General features: G+C 40.8%; 1 protein-coding gene across 4 annotated transcripts in view; it reads left to right on the plus strand.

The window, feature by feature from the left end:
• The window catches only part of LOC126426746 (protein LZIC-like), a 68,313-nt gene that overhangs the window by 30,086 nt on the left and 19,545 nt on the right, over positions 1–18,682 (plus strand). For 3 of the 4 annotated variants that reach the window (XM_050088734.1, XM_050088731.1, XM_050088732.1), the window contains 2 exons: positions 6,402–6,536; positions 12,432–12,588. In XM_050088734.1, coding sequence (XP_049944691.1) covers positions 6,402–6,536; positions 12,432–12,588 — 292 coding nt within the window. The remainder of the gene's footprint in view (positions 1–6,401; positions 6,537–12,431; positions 12,589–18,682) is intronic. The other variant, XM_050088733.1, reaches the window with a different exon arrangement.

Raw genomic sequence — 18,682 nt, forward strand, 5'->3', positions numbered from 1 at the left:
TACTTTTTTCAGAATCTCGAACAGCTTGCACCATTTTATATTGTCGAACGCTTTTTCCAGGTCGACAAATCCTATGAAAGTGTCTTGATTCTTCTTTAGCCTTGCTTCCATTATTAGCCATAACGTCAGAATTGCCTCTCTCGTCCCTTTACTTTTCCTAAAGCCAAACTGATCGTCACCTAGCGCATTCTCAATTTTCTTTTCCATTCTTCTGTATATTATTCTTGTAAGCAGCTTCGATGCATGAGTTGTTAAGCTGATTGTGGGATAATTCTCGCACTTGTCAGCTCTTGCCGTCTTCGGAATTGTGTGGATGATGCTTTTCCGAAAGTCAGATGGTATGTCACCAGACTCATATATTCTACACACCAACGTGAATAGTCATTTTGTTGCCACTTCCCCCAATGATTTTAGAAATTCTGGTGGAATGTTATCTATCCCTTCTGCCTTATTTGACCGTAAGCCCTCCAAAGCTCTTTTAAATTCCGATTCTAATAATAATCCCCTATCTCTTCTAAAGCGACTCCTGTTTCTTCTTCTATCACATCAGACACATCTTCACCCTCATAGAAGCTTTCAGTGTATTCTTTCCACCTATCTGCTCTCTCCTCTGCATTTAACAGTGGAATTCCCGTTGCACTCTTAATGTTACCACCGTTGCTTTCAATGTCACCAAAGGTTGTTTTGGCTTTCCTGTATGCTGAATCTGTCCTTCCGACAATCACATCTTTTTCGATGTCTTCACGTTTTTCCTGCAGCCATTTCGTCTTAGCTTCCCTGCACTTCCTATTTATTTCATTCCTCAGCGACTTTTATTTCTGTATTCCTGATTTTCCCGGAACATGTTTGTACTTCCTCCTTTCATCAATCAACTGAAGTATATCTTCTGTTACCCATGGTTTCTTTGCAGCTACCTTCTTTGTACCTATGTTTTCCTTCCCAACTTCAGTGATGGCCCTTTTTCGAGATGTCCATTCCTCTTCAACTGTACTGCCTACTGAGCTATTCCTTACTGCTGTATCTATACCGTTAGAGAACTTCAAACATATCTCGTCATTCCTTAGTACTTCCGTATCCCACTTCTTTGCGTATTGATTCTTCCTGACTAATGTCTTTAACTTCAGCCTACTCTTCATCACTACTATATTGTGATCTGAGTCTATATCTGCTCCTGGGTATGCCTTACAATCCAGTATCTGATTTCGGAATCTCTGTCTGACCATGATGTAATCTAATTGAAATCTTCCCGTATCTCCCGGCCTTTTCCAAGTATACCTCCTCCTCTTGTGATTCTTGAACAGGGTATTTGCTACTACTAGCTGAAACTTGTTGCAGAACTCAATTATTCTTTCTCCTCTTTCATTCCTTGTCCCAAGCCCATATTCTCCTGTAACCTTTTCTTCTACTCCTTCCCCTACAACTGCATTCCAGTTGCCCATGACTATTAGATTTTCGTCCCCCTTTACATACTGCATTACCCTTTCAATATCCTCATACACTTTCTCTATCTGTTCATCTTCAGCTTGCGATGTCGGCATGTATACGTGAACTATCGTTGTCGGTGTTGGTCTGCTGTCGATTCTGATTAGAACAATCCGGTCACTGAACTGTTCACATTAACACACCCTCTGCCCCACCTTCCTATTCATAACGAATCCTACACCTGTTATACCATTTTCTGCTGCTGTTGATATTACCCGATACTCATCTGACCAGAAATCCTTGTCTTCCTTCCACTTCACTTCACTGACCCCTACTATATCTAGATTGAGCCTTTGCATTTCCCTTTTCAGATTTTCTTGCTTCCCTACCACGTTCAAGCTTCTGACATTCCACGCCCTGACTCGTAGAACGTTATCCTTTCGTTGGTTATCCAATCTTTTTCTCATGGTAACCTCCCCCTTGGCAGTCCCCTCCCGGAGATCCGAATGGGGGACTATTCCGGAATCTTTTGCCAATGGAGAGATCATAATGACACTTCTTCAATTACAGGCCACATGTCCTGTGGATACACGTTACGTGTCTAATGCAGTGGTTTCCATTGCCTTCTGCATCCTCATGTCGTTGATCATTGCTGATTCTTCTGCCTTTAGGGGCAGTTTCCCACCCCTAGGACAAGAGAGTGCCCTGAACCTCTATCCGCTCCTCCGTCCTCTTTGACAAGGCCATTGGCAGAATGAGGCTGACTTCTTATGCCAATGCTGATTATTTATCAAAATTTAGGCAGTGGCGGGGATCGAAACCGGGACCGAAGACGTTTTGATTATGAATCAAAGACGCTACCCCTAGACCATGGGGTAAAACTCAACATGGGGTGCAATAACATGAGTGTGCTGACAGTAGTATTTTGAAAGAAGCTCATAGATTTGGTTAAACATTAAAGGAGACGTATCATGCAAATGGCAGAGTTGACATAGGAGTCGGGGGAGTCAGGTACTGTGACGATAAATAAGTCTGTCATTTAACAAATTGGTATATTCTGGTAATAGTTCCTGCACATAAGAAATAATTATTGCCGTTCGTTAAAATTTGCCTATCATATTCAGCACACAATACAGTTCGGAGACCAATTGTAGTCAACGTTCCAAGTATGACTAATTATTGCTTTGTCTGTTAACCGAATGCAGTTAGTTGCTGATATTAAATGTGGAGAATGATCTATGTGACTTGCCACACGGTTTTCTATAATACTGTGAGCAGCACACACAACATCAAAAACGAAACATGAGCTTTCTAGTAAATTATGAATCCCTACAATTTCAGTTTTTTACAGTTGCACATTAGTTGCACGATAATTAAATCGATCGAAAAGCACCAGAGTCAGTCATTCTTTAATGCCATCTGAGGCTTGGAGCAGACAGATGCCGTTAGAGTTCTGTCACGTTCAGAAGAGTAGCAAAACGCTCTATGTGCGGCTGATGACATGTTGCCCCCAAAATGCACTTGGTGCAGAAGAAAAGGAACACCTGGGGCAAAACACTTTCAGCATCAGCAACATTGCTCAATAGCACCCACTTGTACTACAAAATTATTTATATCATTGATAGTTGAAGACAGAACACTCCCACTTTTTTCTGAGTAAAATTGTTCTATTCTGTCTATATGTTATATAAAAGTCTCAGTTCTATAACTCATAAACTCCTTTCAGAATTCTTCAGATGGAACTGAGGGTTGACCGTCACCATCGAACTGCCTCTTTTGTAACTCCTGTGCCTCGATCAAATTACAGTGACCTCTTAAAAATGGGTACAACTCCATTACTCATGTATTAAATATAGTGATGTCTTTCTAACATTGTATCTTAATTGTAAAGATTCATTAATGTAACATGTTTTTAAACTCTTTGGTCCAAAATTCAGTCTTTACTTAACAACTAAAAAAAAAGTAAGAGGAAACTGCACGAGAACCTCTACAGAATGTTTTTATTATAAACTGACCATAAATCCAGAAGTATAACTTTTTATAATTAATATTATGCACTTTTGAAGTTTTGTAAAAAGTGGATTTTTGAGGAAAGTAAGTAGCAGATCGTGTTGAGATTCGACACACGGTACAGCGAAATGGGTTTACATAATCTGGCAAAGTCCTTTATCATTATTTAAACATTTAATTTCACTTTAAACAGTGGAATTTAACACTATTATGAAAAGGAAAGTTGCCTCATCATATAGGGGAGATGCTGAGGCACAGATAGGCAGAAGAAAAAGACTTACAATATAAGCTTTCAGCCAACAAGGCCTTTGTCGAAAACAGATTTCTCTCTCTCTCTCTCTCTCTCTCTCTCTCTCTCTCTCTCTCTCACACACACACACACACACACACACACACACACACACACACACACGACTGCAGCCTCTGGAAGCTGTGGCCTTGGCCTCTGTGCCTATCTGTGACTCAGCATCTCCACTACGTGGTTAGAAGCAACTTTCCTTTTCATAATATTGTTAACCCTTAACTACTATCGACCGTCCCTCAGACCGCTGCTAATTTTTGTGTCGAGATATTTCTCACACCCCTGCAAAGCCAAATGGACTCTTCCATGTACCTTCCTATTGGCTGTCAAGCTACACGTGCCAGCATTCTTGCATTGTTGCTGCTCTTTGTTTCGTAATTATTAGCTTTGAGAGGTCTCACAGAAGTACCATAGTGTTTGCGTGCCGCGTTTTTATTGCATGCTACTGTTTCTCCATGGTGGGGAAAGCTGGGCCTTCTATGCAACGTGTGTTGTGTGAGACAGATGTCTTCACTTGCAAGATGAGCCTCAGACACCGAAAGAATAATTCGAAAAATGTGCACCTTTTGCCCTCCTCGTCTGAAGAGGAAAACTAGGTATCCATGTCAACAGCGTGGTGTTCAGATTTGTTTGGAGTGTTCCAGGAAGGTCTGTGTGAAGTGTTTGCAGGTGGAAATTGACTATAGTATGATTCAGTGGCACATGAGAACAAGTATTTAGTTTTTACTTTTAATTTTAGAAGTAAAATGGTGGCATAGTTTCTCCATTCATAGACTTATGGACTGAAATATTCGCTCTACATTGCAAAGTGAGTCGTAAACTGAAAGCTTACTTCGCACACAATTTATCGTAAGTCATGTTGGATTTTTACACCTAGTTATATTGCCAATTTGTAATATAATGCCTCTGATGAAAATCTACGTGTGAGTAGAGCGCTAACTATTTGCTGTTATTTTCGTAACTCATAAAATAAAAATATACTCCAGATTTCGCTTTGTTTTAATTGTCGAAGTGTTTAAAGTACCGCAGTGTCTAAAAAAAAAAAAAAAAATTAAATTTCTACAAAAGCCACCTCTAAGAAGTGTAATGAATGGCTACAAGTCAAGAAACTATATATATTCAGCAAAATTCTGGTTCGATATATAAAATAGAAAAATGCGGTCTGTGAGACCCCTCCATAGTAATTGTGTTCCTGTGAATGACCATAGTATTTAAGGGTTAATTTCACTTTAGATTGTTGTGTGACTCTTTGTCTGCTCTGCACAGGTATGCGTTAAGCTGTGATGCAACGAACGTGGCCAGGTGATGTGGAAAACCTTTCCGTCACTCGTCGCTGTAGACATACAGGCACAGTTTTAGCTTCCCCTCAGTCCTTCCTCGAATCCCTTGTGCCACACCTTGACCCTTGCAATGGACATGCAGTGTATACTTATGCCATTCTTCAGTGAATTTCCATTCTCAGCTCTCCTTCCACTGTCAGAAAACACATTACACCCTTTTGCTCTTCTCTCGAGGTCCCCATTTCACTATTTTCAACACAGCACAGTGCAGTGGACAGTCGTAGCACGCTTGCTATGTCGTCACGTGGGCGTGTGCCCGTGTTCTTCTAGCGGTGACTTTGTGGCCTCAGTGCACTAACATGGACCGCACCTTCTTCAGCCGGCAATGGGATGACAAGCCTCTCAGCAGCTTTCATTTTACCACCTTAAACTTATTTCCTTTTGATTGCACCGTATGCATTCCATTATCCTTCTATGACTTTTATTGAGGTGCACCTTATCTCTTTGCAAGACACTTCAACTAACTCTTCAGAGTTGTTAACCATCTCCGAAAGAATAACAGTGTCATCATAAAATGGCAAAGTGTTTATTTCCTTTTCCTGAAAATTAATTTCCATTCCAAAATTCTCCTTGGTTTGCCTGCACAGCTCGTTCAGTGTACAGATTAAATAACCACGGAATAGGCTACAACCCTGTCTCACTTCCTTTTCGACTACAACTTCCCTTTCATTTCCTTTGACTATGTTAAAGACAGTATGGTTTGTGTAAAAGTTCTAAATACCTTGTCCCTCCCTTCATTTTATCCCTGTTACCTTCAAAGTTTTGAAGAATGTATTCCAGTCCACATTGTTAAAAGATTTCTCTAAATCTACAAATGCTGTAAATGTAGGTTTGCCTTTCTTCAACCTGTCATAGAGTCAGTGCTGTCTCAGAGTTTCCTCGTTTTCCGAGTCACATTCGGCCTTCACGCTGAGCGCAGTGGACGAGTCACTGACCCTGGACTTGCATTCGAGAGGGAGAGGTTGGACAGCCAGTGGAGTTTCAAACCACTGGCTGCCATCTGACCATCCAGGTTTATGTTTTCTGTGGTTTCAGTAAAGTATTTTAAATAAATGCCAGGATGGTCCACTTCTAAAGGATGTGGCAAATTCCTTTCCCCATCCTTCATGTGTCAGAGCATATTCTCCTTACTATTGACAGGACATTCAACTATAGTCTCCCTTTTCTCCTTGCATTGCAGGTTACTTTCCTCAGTATGAGGCTGGATGACAGTCATTTCTGGAATGTTAACATATGTTACCTTTTCAAGTTATTTATAGCTGACATTCACATTTTTCTATTTGGCCGAAGTGCCGTAACAGCGCTAACTTTCAGAACTTTTGCCACAGGCGACCCAGGCGGCCATCAGCTCGGCTTTCCACACCCCCGAGGTAATCCGGATGTTCGCACGGCGCGAGCCCGCACAGCTGCGGCAGCGACTCCGAGAGATCGAGTCGCGTGTGCCAGAGGCCACCGGTGAGAAGGTGAGTGGGGAGGGTGTACTGGACTCTACAGGTGTCAGATTCTCTGGTGTGTGACTGTTTTATGGCTCTCCCTTTTTAGTTTCTTGCTCTACTTCTCTTGAAATTAACTTTTTCAACATTTAACAGCATCTGGAACTATTCTTTTGTAAGCAGCTTCGAAGTATTTTTCTCATAAATATGCAGGTTCAGCAATCTGCTCTACGAGGGTTGAAACTTTAATAGTGGCAACTATTTATTTACAGCTCATACAAAATAGGTACGTGTTTCAAAGCTTTACTGACCTTCAAAGTAGTCACCAGTGTTCTGTATAACCTGTTGCCAGTGCTATGGAAGCCGTAGGATACTCTTAACAGTGCCAGTTGTGTTGACAATTTGAGTGGCACCGCCTATTGCGTGATGAATTTGTAGCAGTTCTGAAGCGAATACTGTGATGTGTTTCCTTCCGTTTAGAAATAGAGTTGAACTCATGAGGGCTTAAGTCAGTGGAGTGCAGTAGGTGGTAAAGCACTTAGCAGCCCCATCAGTCAAACAAATCAGTAACAGCTTGCACTGTACGTGCTTGAGTACTGTCCTGCAAAATGATGGTCAGCTCCTGCAGAAAGTGTCTTCACTTCTGTCTCTCTGCTGTTCATTTTTGGAACACAACCTACGACCTGCATAGAGGCAGAAGTGATGACACTTTCTGCAGGACCTGACCACCGCTTAGCAGGACAATGCTCAAGCATGTACAGTGCAAGCTGTTACTGATTTGTTTGACTGATGGTGCTGCTAAGTGCTATACCACCTACTGCACTCCACTGACTTAAGTCCTCTCAAGTTCGACTCCATTTCTAAACTGAAGGAAACACTTCACGGCATTCGCTTCAGAACTGCTACAAATTCGTGGGGCAACAGACTGCGTCGCTCAAACTGTCAAGCTGAGTATCCTACGACTTCCACATAGCTGGCAACGGGTTATACACAATGCTGGTGACTACTTTGAAGGTCAGTAAAACTTTGAAACACGTATCTATTTTGTACGAGCTGTAAATATACAGTTGCCACTGTTAAAGTTCCAACCATCGTATTTTCTTGCAAAAGGTACCAAACTCTTATATAGAGGTCGTCATATCTATCATTTTACTCCAAGGCCCTTTGATTATTGAAATAATGAAAACTGTATTTGTCATTAAAACTTGAATCCAATAGAACAAAAAACCAGTCCAAGTTGGAAATATTTTATTTTTCACTCGATGACTGGTTTCGGACCGAGACCCATTTTCAAATCGACATAACAAAGTCGAAAATGGCATTACTGAAGATTTTAAAAAATGGGTCTCGGCCAGAAACTGGTCGTCGTATGAAAAATAAAATATTTGCAACTTGCACTGGTTTTTCATCTTACTGATTAACAGAAGTTGCTGGCCCAAGTTACGCATGGTGGAATTACCTTGCAGGTTAATCAGTTACAGGGGCACTTTCAACTGAAACGACAAATGGTCTCAAAAACAGATGTAAGATTGACAGTGTCCTTCAGAACCTTTGCAAAACTATCCTTGTAGTTCTTGCAAAGTCACAATGAATTCCCTAAACGACGCAGTTTCTTTTATGCCAGTGAGCTTCAAGAACTGGACTGTCTTTGTCAGAATGTGGCCCTTCTACAATGGAGTTTTCTTTTTTAATACAGCCCCATCAAATTGGAAAGAAGTTACTTTGCAGTGTCTCACTGTGGGCAGTGTACAATCAAGTCCGCTTAAAATGTGAAATCTCCAATCCGTTCTGGATATTCAGATTCAACAAAAGGAAAATTTAAATCAAAATCGCTTCAAGTATGCTGCTCAATTTAACCGATGTACTTTGCATTAACATATGAAGCCTCCTTGCTCTTTGTTTATTTCCACTGAAAACAGCTGCAACTGAAAGTGGTATAATGGGTGCGACTTCAGAAATTTTACTATTCACACATCCAATTTCTTCTTGTGTTCCAATGTTGCAGATTTAGCACAAAGAAAAATGAATCCCATCTGTTGATCATTATAATTTTTACCTGTTTGATTGTCATCTAAATTTCTTCTGCATGATACTGTAATGTCATTTCACAGCAAATAAGCAGTACCTGATGATGCTTATGGGAATTGAGAGTTCTCATCCCTCTCTTCCACCATTCCCATCAGTTTTAAAGGATTGTGACAATGGATCGCTAGACTGCCTCTTTTTGTCCAAACAGCCACTGGACCTGCGAACGTCTTTTAATCTACTAACAAGTAGAGAAAGATAAACAGTGATGACACCACGATTCTGCCGAATTCGGAGAATTGTGCCAAACAAAAAATGCCGCACTGCAGTAGTAAATGAAATGTGGCACTGTTTCAGATCTTCTGAGGAGGACTGAGCAAAGTAGAGCGACAGGCCTCGGCACACGTGCGGCACACACATACTGCACGTTTGAAGTTTGGCGCGGCATGACTGGCCCTGTTCTAAATCATTTCATACATTATGGAGTTCAGATAACTTATGAATGCTGTGTACAGTTCTATAAGTAGTTATTTGTGCCTGTTGCAAAAAGAAGAATAAGTTTCTTTTTGAATCAGCAAGGCTGCACTTTACTTTGTTACAAGCTTACTACTGTTAGATTGTAGAAGCATAATGCTTGCTGCTTGAAGCCTAGTTTGGCAACAGCAATTTGATTTTATAAGTGAGCACATCCTCGTCATTGCTTTAGGTTTCTAATCACGAAAATCCACGCATTAGGTATTTCATTAACACTTTGGCTCCTGAGCCATTGCGCGCGGGTGTCTACCATAAAGCCTGGCTGACTTTAACGTATTTTAAATTACTACAACTCAGGAAAGGTTTCAGTTATAGCAATAAAATTACTCTTATTGAAAGACCTAGACTTTCTTGTTTAAAACCATATATAAGACCTTTCTCTTGAATTAATACATACTTTTGACAAGCGTTATTATTATAACATTGTTTTTGAAAAAAGGAAAAATTGGTCAAAGGTATATTCACTGTATTTTCTAGAAGGAATTTTTTTTTATTTTACACAAAAATTGTAATTATGATGGATACAGTATGTCTTATCTACAGTAACTTCCTGTAACTATTGTAGGATGCAATTTTGCTCTTTGTGTGGTAAATTTTGAAGCACGGCATTTTGCACAATGCTACTTTACATTCACTACACTGGTAGCTTGTGTCTTTTCGCCACACTTTTCCAGTAAGTTTTTTTCCTCTCAGAGAACACACTACACACTGTTTTTGTTTCTGTTTCTTACCTACTTCTGTCTCAATCTTTTCCAGGAAATGATTTCCAGTTGATAGTCTTGAGGGTCCAGATGGACCAGGTCGGGGTTCAAGATCTTTGCTTTGTGCAAGATCTGCACAGATAACTGTCATGAAGTGAGATGTTGTGAGGCGTTTTCCAGTAACCTTATTGTACAATATGCAGGAATTTACAATCACCATTAGCATAACATGGAATGCCAACTTTCTCCACCACTTCACAGTTCGACGTTCAAATGCGCCGTATGACAATCGCTGATCTGATAAGTCAACACCAACCTTGTTTTTATTGTAGTCCACTACACAGGCTGGCTTTGACTTCTGTCTTCCTCTCTGATCAGTGAAAGTGACCATCTCAGCAGTGTGCCTTGTACTTATCATATGCACATTTCTTTTGTCCTTCCAACACAGTGCTAACATATTTCCTTTACGCCCAAAAACAAGTTCACCTCGCTGAATGTCCGGATCTTCTATAGCACGAGGCAATTCCTGCCGAGATTTTCTTGTTGTTCCCACAAGAGCAGTTTTTGTAGCTTCCAGTTCTGAAGCAAGTATTGGACTCATGTAGAATCTGTCCGTAAACAAAGTGTAGCCTTTTCCTGAAAGATTTGCAAGAAATGTCTTTACCAGAATCACTGTGTCAGACCTTTCACCTGTGTAAACAGAGACATTCCAGATGTAACCTGTGTCAGATTTGGATAATATGTACAGTTTGATACCGTATTTATTTGGTTTTTGTGGCATGTACTGTTTGAAATACACACGACCTCGAAATTTACATCTGGCTTCTGATGTGTTGGCAGAAGAGCCAACACTGTGTTACTACAGGAGGCCGAAATGCACACGTTTAAGCTCACACAGGCTGGCGTGAGGTCTGGAACAGGTAAAGTAATTGAGACTAGTAAAATAAGTACGTAGCTTCTGGGATACTTAACTTTAATCCATAATTGGTGAACATCGCTCTTGAAGGTACATGTATTACAATCAATAGTCACTGGTAATGGCGCCTTGCTAGGTTGTAGCAAATGACGTAGCTGAAGGCTTTGCTAACTATCATCTCGGCAAATGAGAGCGTATTTGTCAGTGAATGGTTGCTAGCTACGTCGGCTGTACAACTGGGGCGAGTGCTAGGAAGTCTCTCTAGACCTGCCGTGTGGCGGCGCTCGGTCTGCAATCACTGACAGTGGCGACACGCAGGTCCGACGTATACTAACGGACTGCGACCGATTTAAAGGCTACCACCTAGCAAGTGTGGTGTCTGGCAGTGACACCACACCTTCATCTATTGTAATTTTTTGAGATGGTGTATACACACGCTGGAAATTAGCACACACATTATCTAGGAGGGGTCTCACCTTGTGCAGTGGGTCATAGCCAGTTTCTCCTTTCCTCTTAGCTAAGGAATTATCACTAATGTGGAAGTTTCTCAAAATAGAAAGAAATCTGTCACGGCTCCAGATGTTTGGACAGAAATTACTCGACACAACAGGGTTATTGGACCAGTGCTCTCGTATACGTGGCCTCACACTTACACACATGTGGACTAAAATTACCAGACACTTCCTTATTTCCATAAGTGTAACTCCTTTCCACTTTCATAATGAGCAGGTGGGTGAAAGGGAATTTGTGCTTCGTAATTTCCTGACGCATTGTTGAGTGTACAGATTAGTTTGTTCCTTTATATGTTTCACCATACTGTCTGTCAGGAAATGTGAGAAAAATTCTAGAGGTGCACTGTTCTGGTCTACACTGACAATATTGCATATTCCGGATTGTGCTGAGAAATGATCAATATCTGGTGCACAATCAGTAGTCATCCAACCGTCCTCAGAATCGGTGCGGTGCGCAGGTCTCGGCTTCCCCCTCGCTCCTTCTTCAGGCACAATGTAGACGGGATTACTTGCTGCTGAAGTGCTTGGACACCTGCTCTCCTCTTCTGAATGTATCAGAAGAGTAGTATTTGCAAATAAAATCATAATTATGTACTGCGAGTTTTTCAGTGAAAATCTGAACAAAAATTATACATGTTTTTTTGTCAGAATTCTTTACCTGAACTGCCAGAAACTACTTCTCGAACATAGTCCACCTCGTCATCACAGTCATCTGCAATATCTTCCTCTGACAAATCAACGTCACTTTCTTCTAAACCACGATGTAACTCGCGAGCAATTTCTTCGTCCGTCGAGCCACGCTTCGCCGTGTCGACGCTACTGAGACCGTGCGGGAAAAAATTACCGCTCACAAAACACGACAAATGAAAAGGGAAGCACACCCTTTCACAGCATGCCCGCCCCATCTAGTGACCGATACTCGAACTACAGTCCGTGTAGCGCCTTCCAGACAAGCGGGAGCCGTAAGAACACGCAAAGGAAGGAAGGGGAAGAACGAGAACACGCACCCGTAAAATTCCGAGCGCCGGACTTTTGGGCAGGCCGCGCACACCCGTATTTTTATGAGTGTCGGCGGCTAAGTGTTAACAATTTTAGAGTGTGGGTGACGAAAAGAATATCAGAGAAAAACTTAATACAGAGTATCACATTAAGTGCTGTGTATCATAACTTTGTTTCTCGTATGCAAAGTTTTATAGGGAATATATTAGTGTCGTTATATCCCGCACGCCGGTTGTAGTTGCAGCGCGAGATCCTGTCGGCACTGCGGCAGCTGGGGGAGCGGCTGTCGGCACAGGAGCTGCAGTTCTTGGCAGAGGCAGGAGCGCAGGGACCGCCGCCCCCGGCCGCCCGCCACCAGTTCGACCTGCTGCCGCAGGATGGCTCCGATGGCAGCGGTAAGCTGGGGCTGCCTCCGGCATTCAGCTTTCCCGACATCTCTGTGTGTTTGTACAGTGGAAGTGAAGTAGTGCCCCAGAGAACAGTGGGGCGGGGGGAGGGGGACATTTACGGTATAACGAATTATCTGGTCATTTTTGTAAACCGAGGATCAACTGCAACCGCTCAGTCTATTCCTAGTCAATTGCTTCTGGAGTTAGGCCCTTCGTTTGTCTTAATCTAAATTTTTGTGCAGTAAAAGTTGATCCTGTTGTAACACAACAAACACTTTCAGGTAATAGATAAAACTCATACAAATCACATGTCTCCTCCCTTATGGGATGTATCATTTGTGTTTCCTGTATTAGCGTTCTTCATGTGATTCAGTTTTTCATACATGGCATGTCTTTCAGAAATTATTCCAGCATTACTAAAATACGAAGTGTGATATAAATGTAATGGGAATATTGTTTTTCATAAAGCACCTTCATTTATTTATCAACATCAACTTTGTCCCCCTTGAAAGTAATCCGCCTAAGATATAATACACTTGTGCCAGAGCTTTTTCCTGTTTTGGAAGCACTTATGGAACGCTCTTTTTATTACGGTGTGTGGTTCCTTCAGCAATTCGGTTTTTTATTTCGTCAAAGGTGTCAAAACGATCTCCTTTCACAGATCTTTTCAGCCTCAAAAATAGAAAGAAGTCACAGGGGCCATGTCCGGAAAATATGAGGGCTGAGGCAATGTAACACTTTTATTTTTGTGCCAAAAACTCGTGAACGAGCATAGAGATATGAATGGGAGCATTATTGTGATACAATTTCCATGAGCGGATTTATCACAGTTCTGGTCATTTCTTCGGATTGCTTCATGCAAACGACACACTACTTCAAATTAGTATTCCTTACTGACTGTATGGCCATAAGGCAGGAACTCGTAATACATTATCCCATTGTCATTGAAGAAAACAGTGAGAAGAACCTTCACATGTGGTGAAACTTTTCAAATTTTTGTTTCGGTTTGGCTCTTCGGGTACTTTTCATTGGGCCAATTGGGTCTCAGTTACGACGTCCTACCCATATATCTATGTTCGTCACCTGTTATGACCTCCTTTAGAAGTCTGGAGTGTTGCCAACTTCATTCAGCAATCCTTGAGTCAAGTCTGCAAGATGTCATTGTTGTTTGATATTGCGCAGTTTTGGTAAAAACTTTGCTGCTACACTTTTTGTGCCCAAAACATCCAACAAAATTGCTTGGCATGAGCTGAATAGTACGCCAATGTCTTGAGCAACTTCTGTGATGGTGGCTTGGTGATTTTCGAGAACAGCTTTCTTTATTTCTTCCGCACTGTCATCTGTAGTTCATGTTCTAGGGTGTTGAGGGTGGTCAATGTCTTCTCAACGCTCTGTGAAATGTTTATACCACTTGTAAATTCTTATATTAATTGTAGTAGATTCACCTCTTCTTCTTCTTCTTCTTTTTTTTTCTAGTAAAAATTCGCAAACCACTCGGAAACACAAATAACCTCTTCAACTGTCAACAATAAACTAAATATTCAAAACAGCTGAAAATGCACACGCACATCAGGAACATGTGTACCAAGGTAAAAAAATTGAAGACCAGATGTATAAAACCCTCAAAATTAAAAAATTCCCATTACTATTTTCTCACTCCGTGTCTGTTGGAAGTCAGAACCAGCTCTTTTCCTAGTGAAGTAATAGGCTTTGTATGGCTGCTTGGGGCTTCTATGAACTAATCTTGCTTAAGCCTGATACGAGAACATTTTCTTGAAAAGCATTAATGTAAAATGTAGAATTACATCAATACAGTAATTTGTTTCTTCCAAAACATGTTTTAATTAATATTAATTAAAACCTTGTACTTTTGATAGACTTTGCCTGGGAAAAGTCCAAGTTCAGATTTTCAATCTGTAAAAATCATACTCTGTTTAGTTTTGATTTTTGACATCTTGTAAGTAATTTTTGATTTTGTATGTTATAATTATTATTTTGATAGAAACTGAACATCCCGAGTAATCTTGTGCAACTTAAGAAGAGACCTTCGAAAAAAAATAAAACTCCACTTACATCCAATTCAGCACAGATATTTAAGTGTTTGGCCATTATAGAGCATGTGGTACTAAATTTGTAGCTCGACTGACATTTTTGGTTGAAATGGTTGCCACTAGATATTATCTTTACTGTGTGCAGCTTTGAATATTAGACAAAATGTGTGCGTTCAGACCCTGTCCTATAGTGTTGTTTAGGCAATGCTTTCAGAAAAGGATTGCTGTAGTGATCCTGAGTTTGACATTGAATTTAGCAGCTTAGAAAGTAAAGATGATGATATGTTACTTCATTAGAGACGTGATGACAATTTGCTAGTTGAGCAACAAGTGCTCACCAGTGGTAAGAGAGAAATACATCCACTAGGCTCCAGCTAGCTCCTCCAGGATTTATGTTCCCAGGAATGCATTGTGAAATACATGCTTAGACTTCATAGCTACACAGAAACTAAAAAATGAATTCAAGTTTCAGGATACTTCACTCAAAGTACACTTCACGAGTGTATTTGGGATTTTATTATTGGTGGTTTTCAAAATTTTGTAATTCACTATTTTCAGGTCCTTATGTGTCTGTATGTAATATCATTCATTACAGGATGTTTAGCTTGGATAAAAAAAAGTTATTTTTTTTAGCTTAATTTGGAAAAAAAAGAAAGTCGTTAAGGTGCTAAAGCTGTTCTATCCCCTTGTCAACCTGATTCGTCCATTATACAGGGTGATTCAAAAAGAATACCACAACTTTAAAAATGTGTATTTAATGAAAGAAACATAATATAACCTTCTGTTATACATCATTACAAAGAGTATTTAAAAAGGTTTTTTTTTTTCACTCAAAAACAAGTTCAGAGATGTTCAATATGGCCCTCTCCAGACACACGAGCAATATCAACCCGATACTCCAACTCGTTCCACACTCTCTGTAGCATATCAGGCGTAACAGTTTGGATAGCTGCTGTTATTTCTCGTTTTAAATCATCAATGGTGGCTGGGAGAGGTGGCCGAAACACCATATCCTTAACATACCCCCATAAGAAAAAATCGCAGGGGGTAAGATCAGGGCTTCTTGGAGGCCAGTGATGAAGTGCTCTGTCACGGGCTGCCTGGCGGCCGATCCATCGCCTCGGGTAGTTGACGTTCAGGTAGTTACGGACAGATAAGTGCCAATGTGGTGGTGCTCCATCCTGCTGAAATATGAATTGTTGTGCTTCTTGTTCGAGCTGAGGGACAGCCAATTCTCTAACATCTCCAGATACTGTAGTCCAGTCACAGTAGCACCTTCGAAGAAAAAGGGACCAAAAACTTTACTGGCTGAAATGGCACAGAAAACGTTCACCTTAGGCGAGTCACGTTCATACTGAGTTGTTTCCCGCGGATTCTCAGTGCCCCATATACAGACATTGTGACGGTTGACTTTCCCGTTAGTGTGGAAAGTTGCTTCATCACTAAACACAATCTTTGAAATGAAAGATTCATCTGTTTCCATTTGAGCAAGGATAAAATCACAGAAATCGATTCTTTTAATCTTATCAGCTGCAGACAGTGCTTGGACCAATTTCAGACGATAAGGTTTCATAACTAACCTTTTTTGTAGGACTCTCCATACAGTTGATTGTGGAATTTGCAGCTCTCTGCTAGCTCTGCGAGTCGATTTTCCTGGGCTGCGAACAAATGCTTGCTGGATGCGTGCTACATTTTCATCACTCGTTCTCGGCCGTCCAGAACTTTTCCCTTTGCACAAACACCCATTCTCTGTAAACTGTTTATACCAACGTTTAATACACCACCTATCAGGAGGTTTAACACCATACTTCGTTCGAAATGCACGCTGAACAACTGTCGTCGATTCACTTCTGCCGTACTCAATAACACAAAAAGCTTTCTGTTGAGCGGTCGCCATCTTAGCATCAACTGACGCTGACGCCTAGTCAACAGCGCCTCAAGCGAACAAATGTACAACTAAATGAAACTTTATAGCTCCCTTAATTGGCCGACAGATAGTGCTTAGCTCTGCCTTTTGTCGTTGCAGAGTTTTAAATTCCTAAAGTTGTGGTATTCTTTTTGAATCACCCTGTATTATAAACCAGCAGCCTATGAGGGTCACTGAATTCTGTTTGATCCACAGAGCCATATAAAAAATTCTGAGCAAATTTGCTGCCACTGTATTTTGGCACAGTTTTCTGGCCATTCTTAGGTGTGCAGTGGTGACAGTGCACTGAGTTTTCCTGTTTAACTCTGATAGCACATGCATGGTGTGCCCAGTTGTTCCTGCATGTGTACTGCTTGAGCATGTGCGCTACTGCTACAACTCTGTGTGCTGCTGTCAGCATTCTCTGTATTGAAAGCTCACCCAAATGATGTCCGATTGATCCTCTTCATGCAGTAAAATCACATAACGCAGTGTGTCAAGGTTTTTTTTTTTTTTTTTTTTTTTTTTTTTTTTTTTTTTTTTTTACAAGATTCTTTGCTGAATACAACTGGAAATAGCTATAGTAACCAGTAAGCGACAAGAGCCTCAGACAATATTACCACTGACTCATTGATAATGGAGTTTCAGAAGGTCGATATAGGGGCCAGTTTTTGTCGCATTATATTTAATTGTTGTTGTTGTTGTTGTTGTTGTGTCTTCACCCAGAAGACTAGTTTGATGCAACTCTCCATGCTACCCTATCCTGTGCAAGCCTCCTCATCTCTGAATAACTATTGCAGTCCACATCCTTCTGAATGTGTGTACTGTATTCATCTCTTGGTGTCCTTGTATGATTTTTACCCTTGACAGTCCCCTTCATCACTAAATTGGTGATCCCTTGATGTGCCAGACTCTCTCTCATCAACTGTGCCTGTCTTCTAGTTAGGTAGTGCCACAAATTTCTGTTCTCCCTAATTCTGTTCAGTACCTCTTCATTAGTTACATGATCCATCCATTTAATCCTCTGCATTCTTCTGTAGCACCACATTTCAAAAGCTTCTACTCTCTTCTTGTCTAAACTGTTTAGTCTCCATGTTTCACTTCCCTACATGGCTTCACTCTAGACAAATACTTTCAAAAAACACTTGCCAACACTTGATGTTAAAAATTTCATCTTCTTCTAACACTTTGGTTCCCATTGCCAGTCTACATTTCTCTCTACTTCGGCCAGCATCAGTTATTTTACTGCTCAAATTGTAAAACTCATCTACTAATGTAAATATTTTGTTTCCAGTCTAACTGCCTCAGTGTCACCTGATTTGATTAGGCTACATTTAATTATCCTTGTTTTGCTTTTTTTATGTTCATCTTATACCCACCTTTCAAGACATTGTACATTCTGTTCAACTGCTCTTCCAAGTACTTTGCTGTCCCTGCAAACCACAAAGCTTTTGTTTCTTCTCTGTGAACTTTAATTCGTACTTCAAATTCTTCTTTGGTTCTGTTATTGCTTGCTCAACATTGCTTGAATAACATTGGGGTTAGGCAGCAACTCTGTCTCACTCCCTTCTCAATCACTGCTTCTCTTTCGTGCCCCTCGACTCTTATAACTGTCGTTTGATTTCTGTACGTGTTGTAAATAGCCTTTTACTTCCTGTGTTTTACCCCTGCCACCTTGAGAATTTCAAAGAGGGTATTCTAGTCATCATTGTCAAAAGGCTTTCTGTAAGTATACAAATGCTATAAACATTGGTTTGCTTCCCTTAACCTGTCTTCTAAGACAAGTCATAGGGTCAGTATTGCCTCATGTGCACCCATTTTTCTTTGGAATCTTCCCTGAGATTGGGTTCTACCAATTTTTTTTCCAGTCTTCTGTGGAGAATTCATGTTTGTACTTTGCAACCACAACTTGTTAAACTGACAATTTGGTAATATTCACACCTGTGAATACCTGATTTCTTTGGAACTGGAATTATCACATTCTTCTTGAATTCTGACGATATTTTGCTTGTCACGTCTATCTTGCACACCAGACGGAACAGCTTCATCGTGGCTCTCTCTCCCAAGGCTGTCAGTGGGTCTGACGGAACGTAGTCTGTTCCCGAGGCCTTGTTTCGACTCGAGTCTTTCAGTGTTCTGTCAA

Source organism: Schistocerca serialis, chromosome 11 (assembly GCF_023864345.2).
Source record: "Schistocerca serialis cubense isolate TAMUIC-IGC-003099 chromosome 11, iqSchSeri2.2, whole genome shotgun sequence".
In the NCBI taxonomy this organism is placed as follows: domain Eukaryota; kingdom Metazoa; phylum Arthropoda; class Insecta; order Orthoptera; family Acrididae; genus Schistocerca; species Schistocerca serialis.